Genomic DNA, 13,838 nt, shown 5'->3' with positions numbered 1-13,838 from the left:
ATGTGTTTTGGCATTTATGTGAGTTTAAAAAGTTCTTCAGACATTGTTTTTATAAAAACAGTTGTAAACTAACAGGAACAGTGTATGCTGGTCTTAGTAATTAATACCAGTAGCAGAAGGTCAGAATATGCAGTCAACATTGAAGAGATCGGCTTCTGCAAAAATATTTACCTTGATTTTTCTTTGTCATGAATAAAAAGGATGTTATGCTTCCTCAACTCTTGCATGGTGAATGAGTCTCCTTTCTGAAGATGGATTTGATTCCCTTTTTCCATTTTAATCAACTTCCCATTGGTAGGAGGGTTGACGATGTGGAGAATGAGATTTTCAATGGGGGTGTCGGCATCATATACGCTCACAAAAGTAGTGTTCAGTGCCTGGCTTCCACCGATGTCCACATTTACAGAACTGCTTGCATGAAGGACTGGTGCATAAATATTGACTGTAAAGATAAAAATATTTCTTCAGTTTGGTTCACTGAAAACGTTAGCACTGCGTGTTCTTTTGTTACACCACCCTGAAATCTAGCAATACATGTACAGAGGATGAAAATCAAGAAACATTGGGCAGAGGGGCCTCCCACCTCATTCCTGTTCTCCTGAAGTAGGTTGAGCTCTTTTGGCAGCCACCACCAGATGTGGTATATGCGGGATCACCTTGCGATCATCATGCTATTAGCATTATTCCATCTCCACTCCCCTCCTACGTGAGATAACAACCACTGTACATGCACATGTGGGAGCCACGCTGTGCTCCACCCTTTCACACCAAACCCACCTCCAGCTGCCACTCAATTATTTTGCGGATATTTGGAAACTCTATAAGGCTTTGCAGATCCCAGTTTCAGAACCACTGTGTTAGGATGAGACTTGTTTTATATATCCCAATGCCAAATTCAGGCCTGTCCAAGTAACATTACCAGTCAGCACCTCATCAGAAGAGGTTTAGTGCTGAAGGCCCATGCCCAATAGAAATAGGAACTAGATTCAGACAGCTCAAACTCATTTTGAATAACACCCTGATAATTAGAAAAACCAAGAGAACTTTTATCCCATTGTCTGAGCTGCATTTAAATCCAGTGGTGAAAGGCTAATCTGTAGGCTTCTTTCAAAATTTAAAATGTAACTCATGCTTGCTTTAGTAAAAAGCAGAACTAAATATCTTGAAGCATCCCACAGATGTGATAACAATAGTGGATTTAATGACATTCATACAACAGAGAGGTTTGCAATGGGGAGTTTTAGCAGTTTCATCTTGTGCCAAAACTATTTCTGACAAGGCAAACTCCCACTACCTTATACATGCTTCAAACTGCTTAACTTTAAACTTGCAACATAACATTTAGAGCCCACTTGCCACCCTGGCTACCTCCAAGTCAGATAGTTGTTGTCTCAACTTCCACTCCAGCACAAAACCTAGGCTGACACTCAGTGCCGTTATGATAGTGTCACATTTCAGAAAAGATGTTAAAATGAAGGTGGATGCAAACAATCCCTTGGCACTATTCAAAGAAGAGGAGGGGAGTACTCTTCAACAGCCTGGACAACATTTGTCCTTCAGCCAAATGTTTTTAAAACACATGATTTGGTCATTAATGCAGGGCCGGGTTTGGGATCTTACTCTGCACAAAATGGCTGTTATGTTTCCTATATTACAACAGTGAATATAATTCATTGGTTGTAAAGTACTTCAAATCACTCTCAGGTTTTGGGAGGTACTGAATTCCATGGACTTCACAATGAACTTTCACAGACAAATCAAACACAGATGTTATTTGTGCATAAGTCACCTCATTATTTTGAGGGTTGTGCGAGAGGAAAATTGATGTTGCAGCTGATGTTCAATTATCAACTATCTCATCACAAAATTATTTACAAAACAGTTCATTGCATATAAAATGCAGTCTTGTACTCAACAGTTCAGACACTGATTGTATCTGAAACCCAGATATTTCTCCACCTGATGTTTGAGACTAAAAAGATCTAATCACGACCTGGATCCCGGCCTGATTCTCTTGTATTTTGTCTACTGCATCTGTAATGAGTTCTGCAGTTCCAAATCTTCCTCGGAATCAATCAGTTGAATAAAATACGATTATCTGGTCTAGTTATTTTTCTCTATACAGGTATTCTGTTATCTTTTATTGTGAATCGAACCAACAGACTCTAGAAACAAAATGCAGTTACAGGGCTGATTCCCCAATGTCACACTTGTGCTTCGATTCTATTCTGCTCCCAAGAGGCATGCTCCTGATTCAGTAGAAGATTATTTTTGACGCCATGCTGGCAGCATGCACAGACCTTGATTGCTCTTGAAAATCATTAAAATGCATCTTAATAGATACTACAACAAATGTTTACTTGCTGGTCCACTCATTCTGCGTATACTGTTTGGATGTGTTGATATTTCTGCATTCTTTGCTTGTAGAATTGTGTTTACAGCTGCTTGTTGCTGAATTTCTAAAATCCAGGATTTCTTTATGCTCAGAACTCCAACTGCCAACTACCTCCCTGACATCCTGTTCAACATGGTTCTTCCATTGGGCCTTGCCAATTGACCGTTATAGTGTAGGAAATAGAACTGATTTCCCAGGCTACGCAGTCACCTCCAGGCAACATTAAGCAGTATCAGTTTTAGCGCAACAGTTCTCCAAGATCTGCTGTTGCTCGTTACCTTAATGTTCTTTGCATACCCAGAAAATGCAATGCAGCTATGGAAATTGTTCAAATGAACCTGGCAGGATTGCGAGGTCACCTGACCTAAATGGGAGTATGAAGGAGTGCAGGGATTGTAGCTGAATTTTTCCCACCATTGAGGAGTCAGCCCTGATTTCTACAGTTTCTTACCTTCACATACTCTCCTCTTGTACACATTACCATAGTAACCTGGACCACAATCAGGAACACAGAGCCCATTCTTCAGGAAGGTGGTGCTATCACATAACTTGCACTGTGAGATGCTGTCACATTCTAAACACCCAACAGAACAGGCTACAAGATAAAAGAAATACATTTAAGTAATGAAATGTTGAAACTGAGGAGACCTGCAACAATAAATGAACAATATTGTCAAGGGCATCAAAACATATAAGACCAAATAAATCAGTGGTAATAGGTATGAATCAGTGGGGACTTTTGGGACAAACATTAGATAAATCGCAAGGCAATTTATCATTGACTTGGGAAGAGCAGATTTTTGAACATACAGTACATTCCAGTATTTTCTATTATAACAAGAAAATTACATTATTGTCCTATTACTTTATGCACCAAGCCATGGTGTCGAGCTCATGGATTTAGTCGTGAACACAAAGTGCCAACTTGATCGACTGCTTACTTTGCTGTAGAAGATAATTGTTTTCATCTATAAGATAATTACCAGGTAATCTACATCTCTCCAGGGTTCTAATTATTCAAATACAAAACAATCAACTCCTGGAGGACCTGAGGTACGGGATGGGGATAATTATTTCTTGAAGGGAAGGGAACTTGTGTTTGACCCGAGAGAGTTTTTCTAAGTTGTAACTAGCAGGAAAATACGGGCAAAAAGCATTCGATAAAAGTGCCAAACAAGAGGTTATCACACCAAATTAAAACTCATGAGATTGGGGTAGCATAATGGAACAGTTTGTGGATTTGTTAAGGAGCAAAATTCAGAAACTAGGAATAAATGGATCATTTTCAGATTGGCAGGCTGTAACTTGTGGTTTTCTGGAACAATCAGTACTCCTGCCTCTACTGTCTATAATCAGATAAGGGGACTGGAACGTAATGTATCCAAGTTTGCTGACGTTACAGAGGCAGGTGAGAAAATAAGGTTGAAGAGGACATAGAGGCTAAAAAGGAATATGAACAGGTTGAGTGAGTTGACAAGAACATGACATGTGGAATAAATCCAGATAAGTGTGCGAGGATCCAGTCTGGGAGGGAAATAGAAAGCGGAATGTTTTTGAAATGGTGACAAACTGAATAACGTTCGTTCAAAAGAACCAGTGTAGTCCTTATACACAAATAACGTGCATGTACAGTAAACAACTAGGAAGGCCAGCCTTCATTACAAAGGGATTGAAGTACAAGAGTAAAGAAGCCTTACTACAGATATCTGGCATCTTAACGGAGACACACCTGGAAGTAAGGTGTACACTTAAGTACACCTTAAGTAAGAAATAGTTGTTTTAGAGGGAGTATGACAAAGGTTTACTAGACTTATTCTTGGGGTGAGAATATTGTTCTGTGAGAAGAGGTTCAGTAGACAGGCCTTTATTCCTTAGAATTTAGAAGAGTGAAAGGTGATATTATTGAAACACAGAAGAATTTTAATTCTTAAGGGGCTTGACAGGGTTAATGTTGGAAGAATTGTTTCCCTTGGCCGGGGAGTCTAAAACAAGGGGTCAGAATCACAGAACATTTTTTCATTCATTTACAGGATGTGGGCGTCACTGGCTCAGCCAGCATTTATAGCCCATCCCTGATTGCCAATTACACTTGAGAAGATGGTTGTGAGTTGCCTTCTTAAACTGCTGCACTCTATGTGGTGTATGTTCACCCAAAAGTGTTGTTCGGGAGGGATTTTGACTCTGTGATAGTGAAGGAGCAGCAATATGTTTCCAAATCAGGATGGCGAGCCGTTTGGGGAAGGAACTTACAGGTGGTGGTGTTCCCAGGTATCTGTTGTTCTTGTCCTTCAAGACAGTAGTAGTCATGGTTTTGGAAGGTGCAGCCCAAGGAACCTTGGTGAGTTGCTGCAGTGCATTCTAAAAATGGGGCACCCTGCTGCCATTATTCATCAGTGGTAGAGGGAGTGAATGTTTGTGAAAGGGGTACCAATCAAGTGAGCTGCTTTGTCCTGGATGGTGTCCAGTTACTTCAGTTTCGCTGGAGTTGCACCCATCCAAGTAAGGTGTGTTCCATCACACTCCTGACTTGTGCCTTGTAGATGGTGGACAGGTTTTGAGGAGTCAGGAAGTGAGTTACTTGCCATGCGATTCCAAGCCTCTGGCTGCTCTGGAAGCCACAGTATTTATATGGCTAGTCCAGTTGAGTTTCTGGTTAATTATAACTGCTAGGACATTGACAGTAGGAGATTCAAGATGCTAATACCAATGAATGTCATAGGGTGAGAGTTGGATTCTCTCTTGTTGGAGATGGTCATTACCTGACACTAGTGTGGCAGAAATGTTACTTGCCAATGTCAGGACCAAGCCTGGATATTGGACTGCCTCAGTTTCTGAGTCATTCCAAATGGTGTTGAATAATTTGCAGTTCACAAACAGCCCCACTTCTGACCTTATATTGGAAGGAAGGTCATTAATGAAGCAGCTGAAGATGAGTGGACATTATTCTGAGGAACTTTTTCACTGATGTCCTGGAAATTAGATGGTTGACCTCCAACCACCATCCTTTCTTCCAGATATGACACGAACCAGTGGAGGATTTTCCACCTGATTCCCATTGACTCCAGTTTTGCTAGGGCTCCTTGCTGTTACACTCGGTCAAGTGCTGTCTTGATGTCAAGGGCAGTCACTCTCACCTCACCTCTGGCATTCAGCTCTTTTGTCCATGTTTGAACCAAGGCTATAATGACATCAGGAACAGAGTGACCCTGGTGGAACCCAAACTGGAAGGAAGAGAGAGAGAGAATGGTCGGTGAGACCCAGTAATCAGTTTTACGCCACTGTCAATTTTCCATGGGATCTTCCGCTGCACCTCACCAAGGCAGATAGGGAAAACCACTGGAGGCCAGCATGAAACTGATTTTCATCTTGCAAAACACAAAGTGGCATTCAGATGTCAGGACTCATCTGAACAATGCCTGGGACTGTCTGCGGAGTTCAGGATGGAGGCTGCTAGAAATCCTGGAACCTGGAACACCACAGCAGTGTACAGACTGAGCATCTACAGGTAGTTTTTCCAGATTCAGCGTCCTGGAGGAGGTCCATCTTCCAGCCTCAGATTGTTCCTGCATATCAGTCTGCTTTCACAGGAGGTTCATCTTCATTTTCTGGAGATTCATTTTCTTTGCTCAATAATTGGTCAGTGATGTTGGCTGCACTTTCAATATGGCGCCCGGATATGACAGGGGCCTGCCCCGCCACAGAATACAGCGCAAAACCCCTCATTACACGGTTAATGAGGTCTGAGCCCGAAGATTTGCCATGTTTTCCCATTGGCCTCTGTAATGGTAAACACTCCACGTACCTGCCCACCAAGGGACTTAGTCACAGGATGGGAGAATTCTACCCGAAGTGTTCAGCCATTTAGCACTAGGACGAGGAGAAATTTATTTATAGAAAGCATCGTGAATCTGATCAGAATTCTCTAGCCCCAGATATCTGTGGATGCTCAGTCTGAGTAAATTTAAGACACAGATCAAAAGATCTTTGGATACTGAGGGAATTAAGGGATGTAGAGATAGTGTAGGAAGGTAATGTTGAGGTAGATGATTAGCCAGGATCTCAATGAATGTCAGACAGGCTCGAAAGACTGAACGGTCTATCCTTGCTCCTTTTTTTCCATTTTATTACATGGCTGCCTGACACCCTCTCATAACTCTGATGTTTTCATCTCCCTTATGCTGATGTAATTTGTAGAATTCCCAGTAAGGTTAGATGATCAACACAAACCATGAGCCTTAATATCTATACAGCTCAATTCCACACTGGACAACAGTTACAAATCGAAAAGCCTCCAGAGCTATAACCTATGTTTTCACACATTTCATTGTAAGTATGTGAACAGACTCTGCATAGGATAAATTATTGCTTGTTTACTTTGGAGAAAAAGGCATTAAATCTTACCTATGCATTTCTGTTGATGGTGATTGGAGTAGTATCTTTTCCCACAGTCATGAACACACTGTGTTTCTAACAGTAGGTAAGGTGACTTGCACTGGCTACACACACTGGGTCTGCTACACTTCATACAGCGTTCATTACATCCTACAGAATGAATAATTAAAACAGTATTCATTAAAGTTAAAATAAAGCTGGCTTCATTTCCTAAGTACAAAGTTTTTATTAAGTGTCTTCATAAGTGTTGTTGACAAGTAGAATAGCGAAAATGTTTCAGAGATGTGTGTTGAAAGTAAAATAAACTGCTAAATCTATCATGTACATGAGGAATGTTATGGGAAACCTCAACAGCTTTAATATCCTATAAGGTGAATATTCATGATTTTGGAGGGGAATTTTAATGCAAAAATGGACTGGATTTCAGTCAGATGGGAAGTTAAAGTGCTAAAAATTTGAATTCTTCCCCAACCTGCCTATTTCTGATTTTAACAGAGGCAGGGCGAAGGGGTGGAGCCAACCCTGTCCTATGAGGCAGTCCGGCATTTTAAATTTTATAACCAAGCCTCATTGCTTTTCCTAATTTGAAATTTACCACTGAACCTGCCTTGGGAAACCTCCTCCTGAGTATATAATCCCACCTCGCACCTCATCCATGCCCCTAATGGCTGCCAATCCCCTCTGACACTTCCCAGGTCTCTGACCACACAACCCCAAGGATTCCAATCCAATCCCTCACCCAGGCCTCTGATTTCCCCCCCATCCCCTAAATCTCTCCCACAGAGGCTTTGGAGTAGTGGTGGGCAACCTGCAGTCTGCACGCTGCTCATCAGGGTTCCGAGTGCCAGGCATTCTGTTGGCCATTGCCCACAGGAAGGTTCACCAGATTCTGCTGGTTTCTGTCCAAGTAGTTTCTTTCCTACCAAAATTACTAATGTGATATGCACATAAAGCAAGGGCACATGATGTGAGGTGCGTGCTGATTGCACACAATGACTGTGAGAACCTTCTATTCCCTCTGCATCCAAAGAAAGCACTGCGAAGGCCCTGCAAAGTCTAGGTATGCGAGCACAGTTAGCAAAACTACCCTATCCTGGGAGATCGTCCTGTTTGCAACACCGGTGGATGAGACAGGTTACACTTTTTCTTGTAACTTTGAAGTACAAATATTTATTTTGTTTTTCCCATTTGAGGTTGACAACAGTTCTATTAACATATCATTGTCGAAGCATTTTCTATGACTCGTTTTAAAATATATAGCGTGTATTAAATGTATTTAATCTTATTCATAGTTCACTGAGATGAAGGAAGGCCACTCACACGGCCCACTCATGCAGGCCAGGTTGCCCATCACTGCTTTGAAGCCTCCTCCCAGGCCTCTGAATCCCCTCCCCCTTCCATGGTTCCTATCAGTCCCATAGGTTCTCAACCCCACCGCTCCATATTAAATCCTACATACTACACATTCATGGAAGGTGGATTTTGTCAGATCCACATGAGTGCTACAAATATTAAATTACCACACAATTGATGGATTTTTGGACCAAAATTGTGCAACAACAAACTTGCTTATAAATAAGTACATCTTGTGTATTGATCATAGAATCACAACAGCGCAGAGGCCATTTGTCCCCTTAAGTGTGTACTGACTCTCCAAAACAGCATACCACCCTGGCCTGTCCCTCCATCCTATCCCTGTAACCCCACGCATTTAACCATGGCTAATTCACCCAACCTACACATCTTTGGACATTAAGGGGCAACTTAATGTGGCCAATTCACCTAAGCTGCACATGTTTGGACTGTGGGAGGATCTAACACACCTGGAGGGAACCCGAAGCACCTGGAGGAAACCCTCACAGACATGAGAGAATATGTAAACTCCCCACAGGCAGTTACTCAAGCCCCAAACCTGGGTCCCTAGTGCTGTGATAGCCAATTTCATTTACCAACTATGATAAAATAAAGATAAGAGCTGATTACCAATGGTATATGTCTGCGACCTCAGCAAATGATAAATCAATCCTTGTAATCGGTTACAAAGGAGAAGGAACATTATTTTGGACCAGAATCTTTTCTGCTAATGCCCTTTCATACATCTATGTGAGTCACAGAAAACTGGTATGCAGGTATAGCAGGCAATAAGGAAAGCAGAAGGAATTTTGGCATTTATTGCTAACGGAATAGAGCATAATAGTAAGGAAATGCTGCAACGATCCAAGGCACTGGTGAGAGTGCACCCGGAGTACTGCATACAGTTCTGGTCCCCTTATTTGAGGAAGTATGTAGTAGCGTTAGAGGCAGTTCAGAGGAGGTTCACTAGATTGATTCCAGAGATGAGGAATTTGTCTTATGAAGAGAGATTGAGCAGTTCAGGCCTATACTCTCCAGTTTCGAAGAATGAGAGGAGATCTAATTGAGGTATATCAGATGATAAAAGGCATTGACAAAGTAGATGTATGTAACATACTGCAATGAACTCACGTATGCATTCTTCCCCCACTTTGTAGAAGCCTGTTGCACATTGCTCTACACAGGAGCCCTCTTGCAATACATAACCATCCATGCACTGCAGGCAGTCTGTTTTGAGTGGCCCCTTGCAAGCATTACAGCTCCAGTCACATTCTGTTAAAAAAAATTGTTAATTTCTTTAAAGATAGCAGTTTGACATACAATATGTGATAATAAAACAAGTGGAATAAACATTTGATGTTTATCTATCTAGTCTCTGAATGATTAGAAGCCTACCGCAAGAAGAGGATGCCAACCTTGATGACAACACAGATAATAACACCATTGATTACAGCAGTATATATTTTCTGGCTGCTAGTAAGCTGACCTAGATATGCCATAAAAATAAATTTGCCCTCATACAGCAGTCAATGTAGAAATTATGGTGGCTTTTAGCAAAACAATAAATCACAATTAGAACAAAAAAAAACTTGTAATGGTCCTTCCAGTTGCTGTAAAACACCCTGCAATGCAAACTGTAATTTCCACAGAATCAGGACAGTAAGCCAACACTGAAGGACCATTTTGTTCATTACTTTTGCAATATTAAAGGGGCATAATTAAAATAATTGCCAGAGATGGTTTCACAACTGGCATATCTTGGACAAATCTATATTTTACCCTGCTTGCACAAACATTCAGACTGACTCAAGGTACTAATCAAAAGGCCGCACTGTTTGCATATACTTCAGCCATGAAGGCCATTGGAATCTAATTACTCTGGCAATTAAGATACACAGCGCCATGGTAGCTTCAGTTCAACTCAGCTCTGAAAGGGGATGTCAAATATGCATACAAAAGCTTCAACATATAATATTCCCCTCTGACACTTGATCACAAAGACCATACAAGTCCCAAGTTAAATTGTTGTCAATGGAGTCAGCTGATCTCAGTTGCAATGGCAGTTGAGGCACTGCAATTGAACTGAAAGAGAAAACACAAGTCCTGTTCCTTATTTCTGTCCAATAACACAATTGGACAATAGGAATGTACATAAACAAAGACAAGGACATCACTGTACTTGACAATGGTACCTCACCCTCATCAAAAAACTTGTTAAGACTCACCTGAAAAATGAGCATTTTGAGCAGATACAGGTGGACTGTTTCAAGTGCAGTGTCATAAGTGAAGAAATAAGGATCATAGAATCCATAGAATCCCTACAGTGCAGAAAGAGGTCATTCGGCCCATCAAGTCTGCACCGACCACAATCCCACCCAGGCCCTATCCCCTTAACACCACATATTTACTCTGCTCATCCCCTGACACTGAGGGTCAATTTAGCATGGCCAATCAACCTAACCCGCACATCTTTGGACTATGGGAGGAAACCGGAGCACCCCAAGGAAACCCACGCAGACACGGGGAGAATGTGCAAACTCCACGCAGAAAGTGACCCAAGGCTGGAATTGAACCCAGGTCCCTGGCGCTGTGAGGCAGCAGTGCTAACCACTGTGCCACCGTGCCGAGGAGGAAACTGTTAAACAAAAAATTACAAGTGAACTTCCATAGAGTTTCTCCTTGGTAACTTTGACAGATGAGCTGAAGAAACCCTGAAAAAATGGTGCAAATACTGCACATGTTATTTTATCCAGGGTTCTTCCAACGAAGTTACATAGGTTCAATGGGAGAATCCCTGGAGGAATTCACTGCCACTCTGTATAGTGTGAAGACTGCTTCTAAATTTAAACTGACACCATCAAACTGAGCTTAATAAATCACACTCCTGGCAGGAAGCTTTGGATACTATGAGAGGAAATTTTCAAGATGGCACTCATATCTGTGATAAAGTGGATATGAAACCCAAATGCCCAAGGTGGTGAATTTAAAATGAGTTACACGTTCAATCCAATCAATTTTTCAGATGATACAAGCTGCTTTTGAGCAGTTGGAAAAAGTGGTGGAATAAATGAGGATGATATGTGAAGCAAAGCCAAGGACTCATTTGGCTTTCAAAGTATTTTTAAATATTACTATCCAAGGTGGTTCAGACTTGCAGTTTAAGAATGATAGATCAACATGGTGAAATGTCACTGCCTGCAGAGAGTAGAAACTTGAAAATATGATTGTGAAAATGTGTGGAGACATTGTATGCTATAACACAAGTCAGTTCACTTTAGATTCACTATTCTTCATCTGCTGTTTCTGCTAAGAGTTTTGTTCTAAGCTTATTAACCATGGAGAGAGTTCCAGTCTGAAAATGGTGGGATAAATATACAAGTTTCAGTTGGAGATTATGGGCAGAATTCTCCCAACCCGCCTGTGGTGCACTTGGAGACAGGCGGGCGTGGAGAATCTGTTGGGAGCCAGAAAGTCAGAAACTCGTCAGCATAAAATCACATTGCAATTCTCCCAATGGTGGGTCGGTCATCCCACTGGCAGGTGGTGTGAACATCATTTTCATCCTATGAACGCTCGTTAAAATAGCAGCCCAGCTTCCAAACTTGTGCCAGACCAGCAGAAATTATGTGACATCAAACCCGATTGCTAAAGAGTGGCGTGCACAGGACGGTTCTCAGTTCACCAGACACTTAAGAGGTGAGTGCAACAAACTACTCCTGATGTATTGTACATCATTCTGCTGGGGCAGACTGGATCCTGCTCTCCATCTCCATGCCAAGCTGGTCTTCATGGACAACACCATGCTACTTGACCCATGGAACCTCCTGTATTATTGTCTCGGTTCAGTACAGCGCCTTAGACTGGGGAGTACAGGGGTCTCCTCCCTCCAGGTACCACAAAATAGTGTCTATTTGGACAGCACTGTGCTGCAGGACCCATGGACCCTCGTGTGTCACTGTCTCAGTTCAGTATTGCATCTGGGGCTGGGGAGTACAGGGGTCTGCTCCCCCTCAGTGCCACATGCCAGTGTCTATCTGGACAGCACTGTGCTGCAGGACTCATGCAGCCACTGCAACAAAGATCTGAAGTTTAACCTTAATTTATTTATTAGTCACAAGTAGGCTTACATTAACACTGCAATGAAGTTACTGTGAAAATCCCCTAGTCACCACACTCCAGCACCTGTTTGGGTACACTGAAGAAGAATTTAGCATGGCCAATGCACCTAACCAGCACATCTTTCGGTCTGTGGGAGGAAACTGGAGGAAAGCCACGCAGACACAGGGAGAATTGCAGACTCCGCACAGACAGTGGCTCAAGCCGGAAGTCGAACCTGGGTCCCTGGTACTGTGAGGCAGCAGTGCTAACCACTTTGCCACCATGCCGCCTAATCAGGGCTGGAGGGCGAGGTGAGGCACGGGGGGGGGGGGGGGGGGGGGGGTGGTGAGGATGTTGAAGGAGGGCTGTGTAAAGAAAGGGGTCACCAAGGGCAATCACTAGAGGTGAATTGTGGAAGGAAGGCTGTGCAAGGTTCAAGCTGGCAGGCAGAGGGGCAAGGAGATGGATGAGGCTGCATGAAATGCAGATAAACAAGGGAGTCTAAGGGATAGCACATGTGTTGCTGGAAAGGGAGGAATGCACAATGCAAATTATGGGGTAGGGGTTTTTAGTGTGGCATCATTAGGGAAGGTTTACATGAACATTTAAAAGTTCAGGGCTGCAGTTTACTGTTGTCCATTGTCGTCTTTGGAAACTGGAACTATAGAGACCCAGGCAGTGGACATGACTGGTAACACCAAGAGTCTATCATCCACATGTCTCCTTTCTATAAATGAGTGAGAGGCAGTGCAGGGCAAGGCTGCAACTGTCCAATGGTCTGCCACACATGCCACATGCACCGAGAAGACCTGACACCCTGTGGGTTTGGAGGCTTCCCCCTGCCAGTGGCACTGACGGTGATGTTAGCACTCAAGTTCTTTGCCTCTGAACCTATCCAGAGAGCAACTGGGGACCTGTGCTGCATTTCACAGTCAGCAAAACATTGGTGCATTCAGGAAGTGACCACTACCTTCACAGATAACATGATGATAACTTTGCTCTGGGCAAGTAAAGCCTGGCTAAGGAATTCATCGGTTTCACAGCTATTTCTGGATTCCCAAGAGTATAGGGAGCAACAAACTGCACCCATGTGGTTATATGGGCTCCCTGGCAGCAGCCTTTGAAGTTTATCAACCACAAAGGCTTCCATTCCGTCAACATGCAGCTGGCGTGTGACCATCAAAAGCATCTCTGCTAATTTGTGTACAGTTCCCTCTGAGTTGCCAGGATTCCTACATCCTCAGTCATTCCCAGGTAACTGGGATTTTAAAGGGTCAGAGACTTTGCAGGAATGGTTGCTGGGTTTATGCACCTTGGTGCAGCCCCGATATCCACAGCCGGAGTGGAGGCAGCCTGCTGACTGCTACGTCCTGATGCCTGTGATGATATTGGTGAACGTCCTCTGGAGACCTGAGCCTTGGAGCGGCCCAGCCTCATAAATGTCTCTTGCTCAGGGGCACAGGCACCCTCATCAGGAGTCGCTGGAGATGGTGTAGGCACAGGCAGAGTGGACTCAGGGCAGTTGCACGAGTATCCTGAGTGGAGACCCCCGGGTTGTCTGGCTGACACCAAGCCTCCCTGTGGGTGCCAGAGGGTCCCA

General features: G+C 43.1%; 1 protein-coding gene across 1 annotated transcript in view; it reads right to left on the bottom strand.

The window, feature by feature from the left end:
* fras1 (Fraser extracellular matrix complex subunit 1) overlaps window positions 1–13,838 on the bottom strand; it is a 469,072-nt gene that overhangs the window by 195,033 nt on the left and 260,201 nt on the right. Inside the window, exons 24-27 of the mRNA XM_078235603.1 lie at window positions 9,272–9,412; window positions 6,797–6,937; window positions 2,847–2,990; window positions 172–442 (exon numbers count right to left, since the gene is read on the bottom strand). Coding sequence (XP_078091729.1) covers window positions 172–442; window positions 2,847–2,990; window positions 6,797–6,937; window positions 9,272–9,412 — 697 coding nt within the window. The remainder of the gene's footprint in view (window positions 1–171; window positions 443–2,846; window positions 2,991–6,796; window positions 6,938–9,271; window positions 9,413–13,838) is intronic.

This window comes from Mustelus asterias, chromosome 1, assembly GCF_964213995.1.
Source record: "Mustelus asterias chromosome 1, sMusAst1.hap1.1, whole genome shotgun sequence".
Taxonomy (NCBI): Eukaryota; Metazoa; Chordata; class Chondrichthyes; order Carcharhiniformes; family Triakidae; genus Mustelus; species Mustelus asterias.
This window is presented reverse-complemented; position numbering and strand designations above follow the sequence as displayed.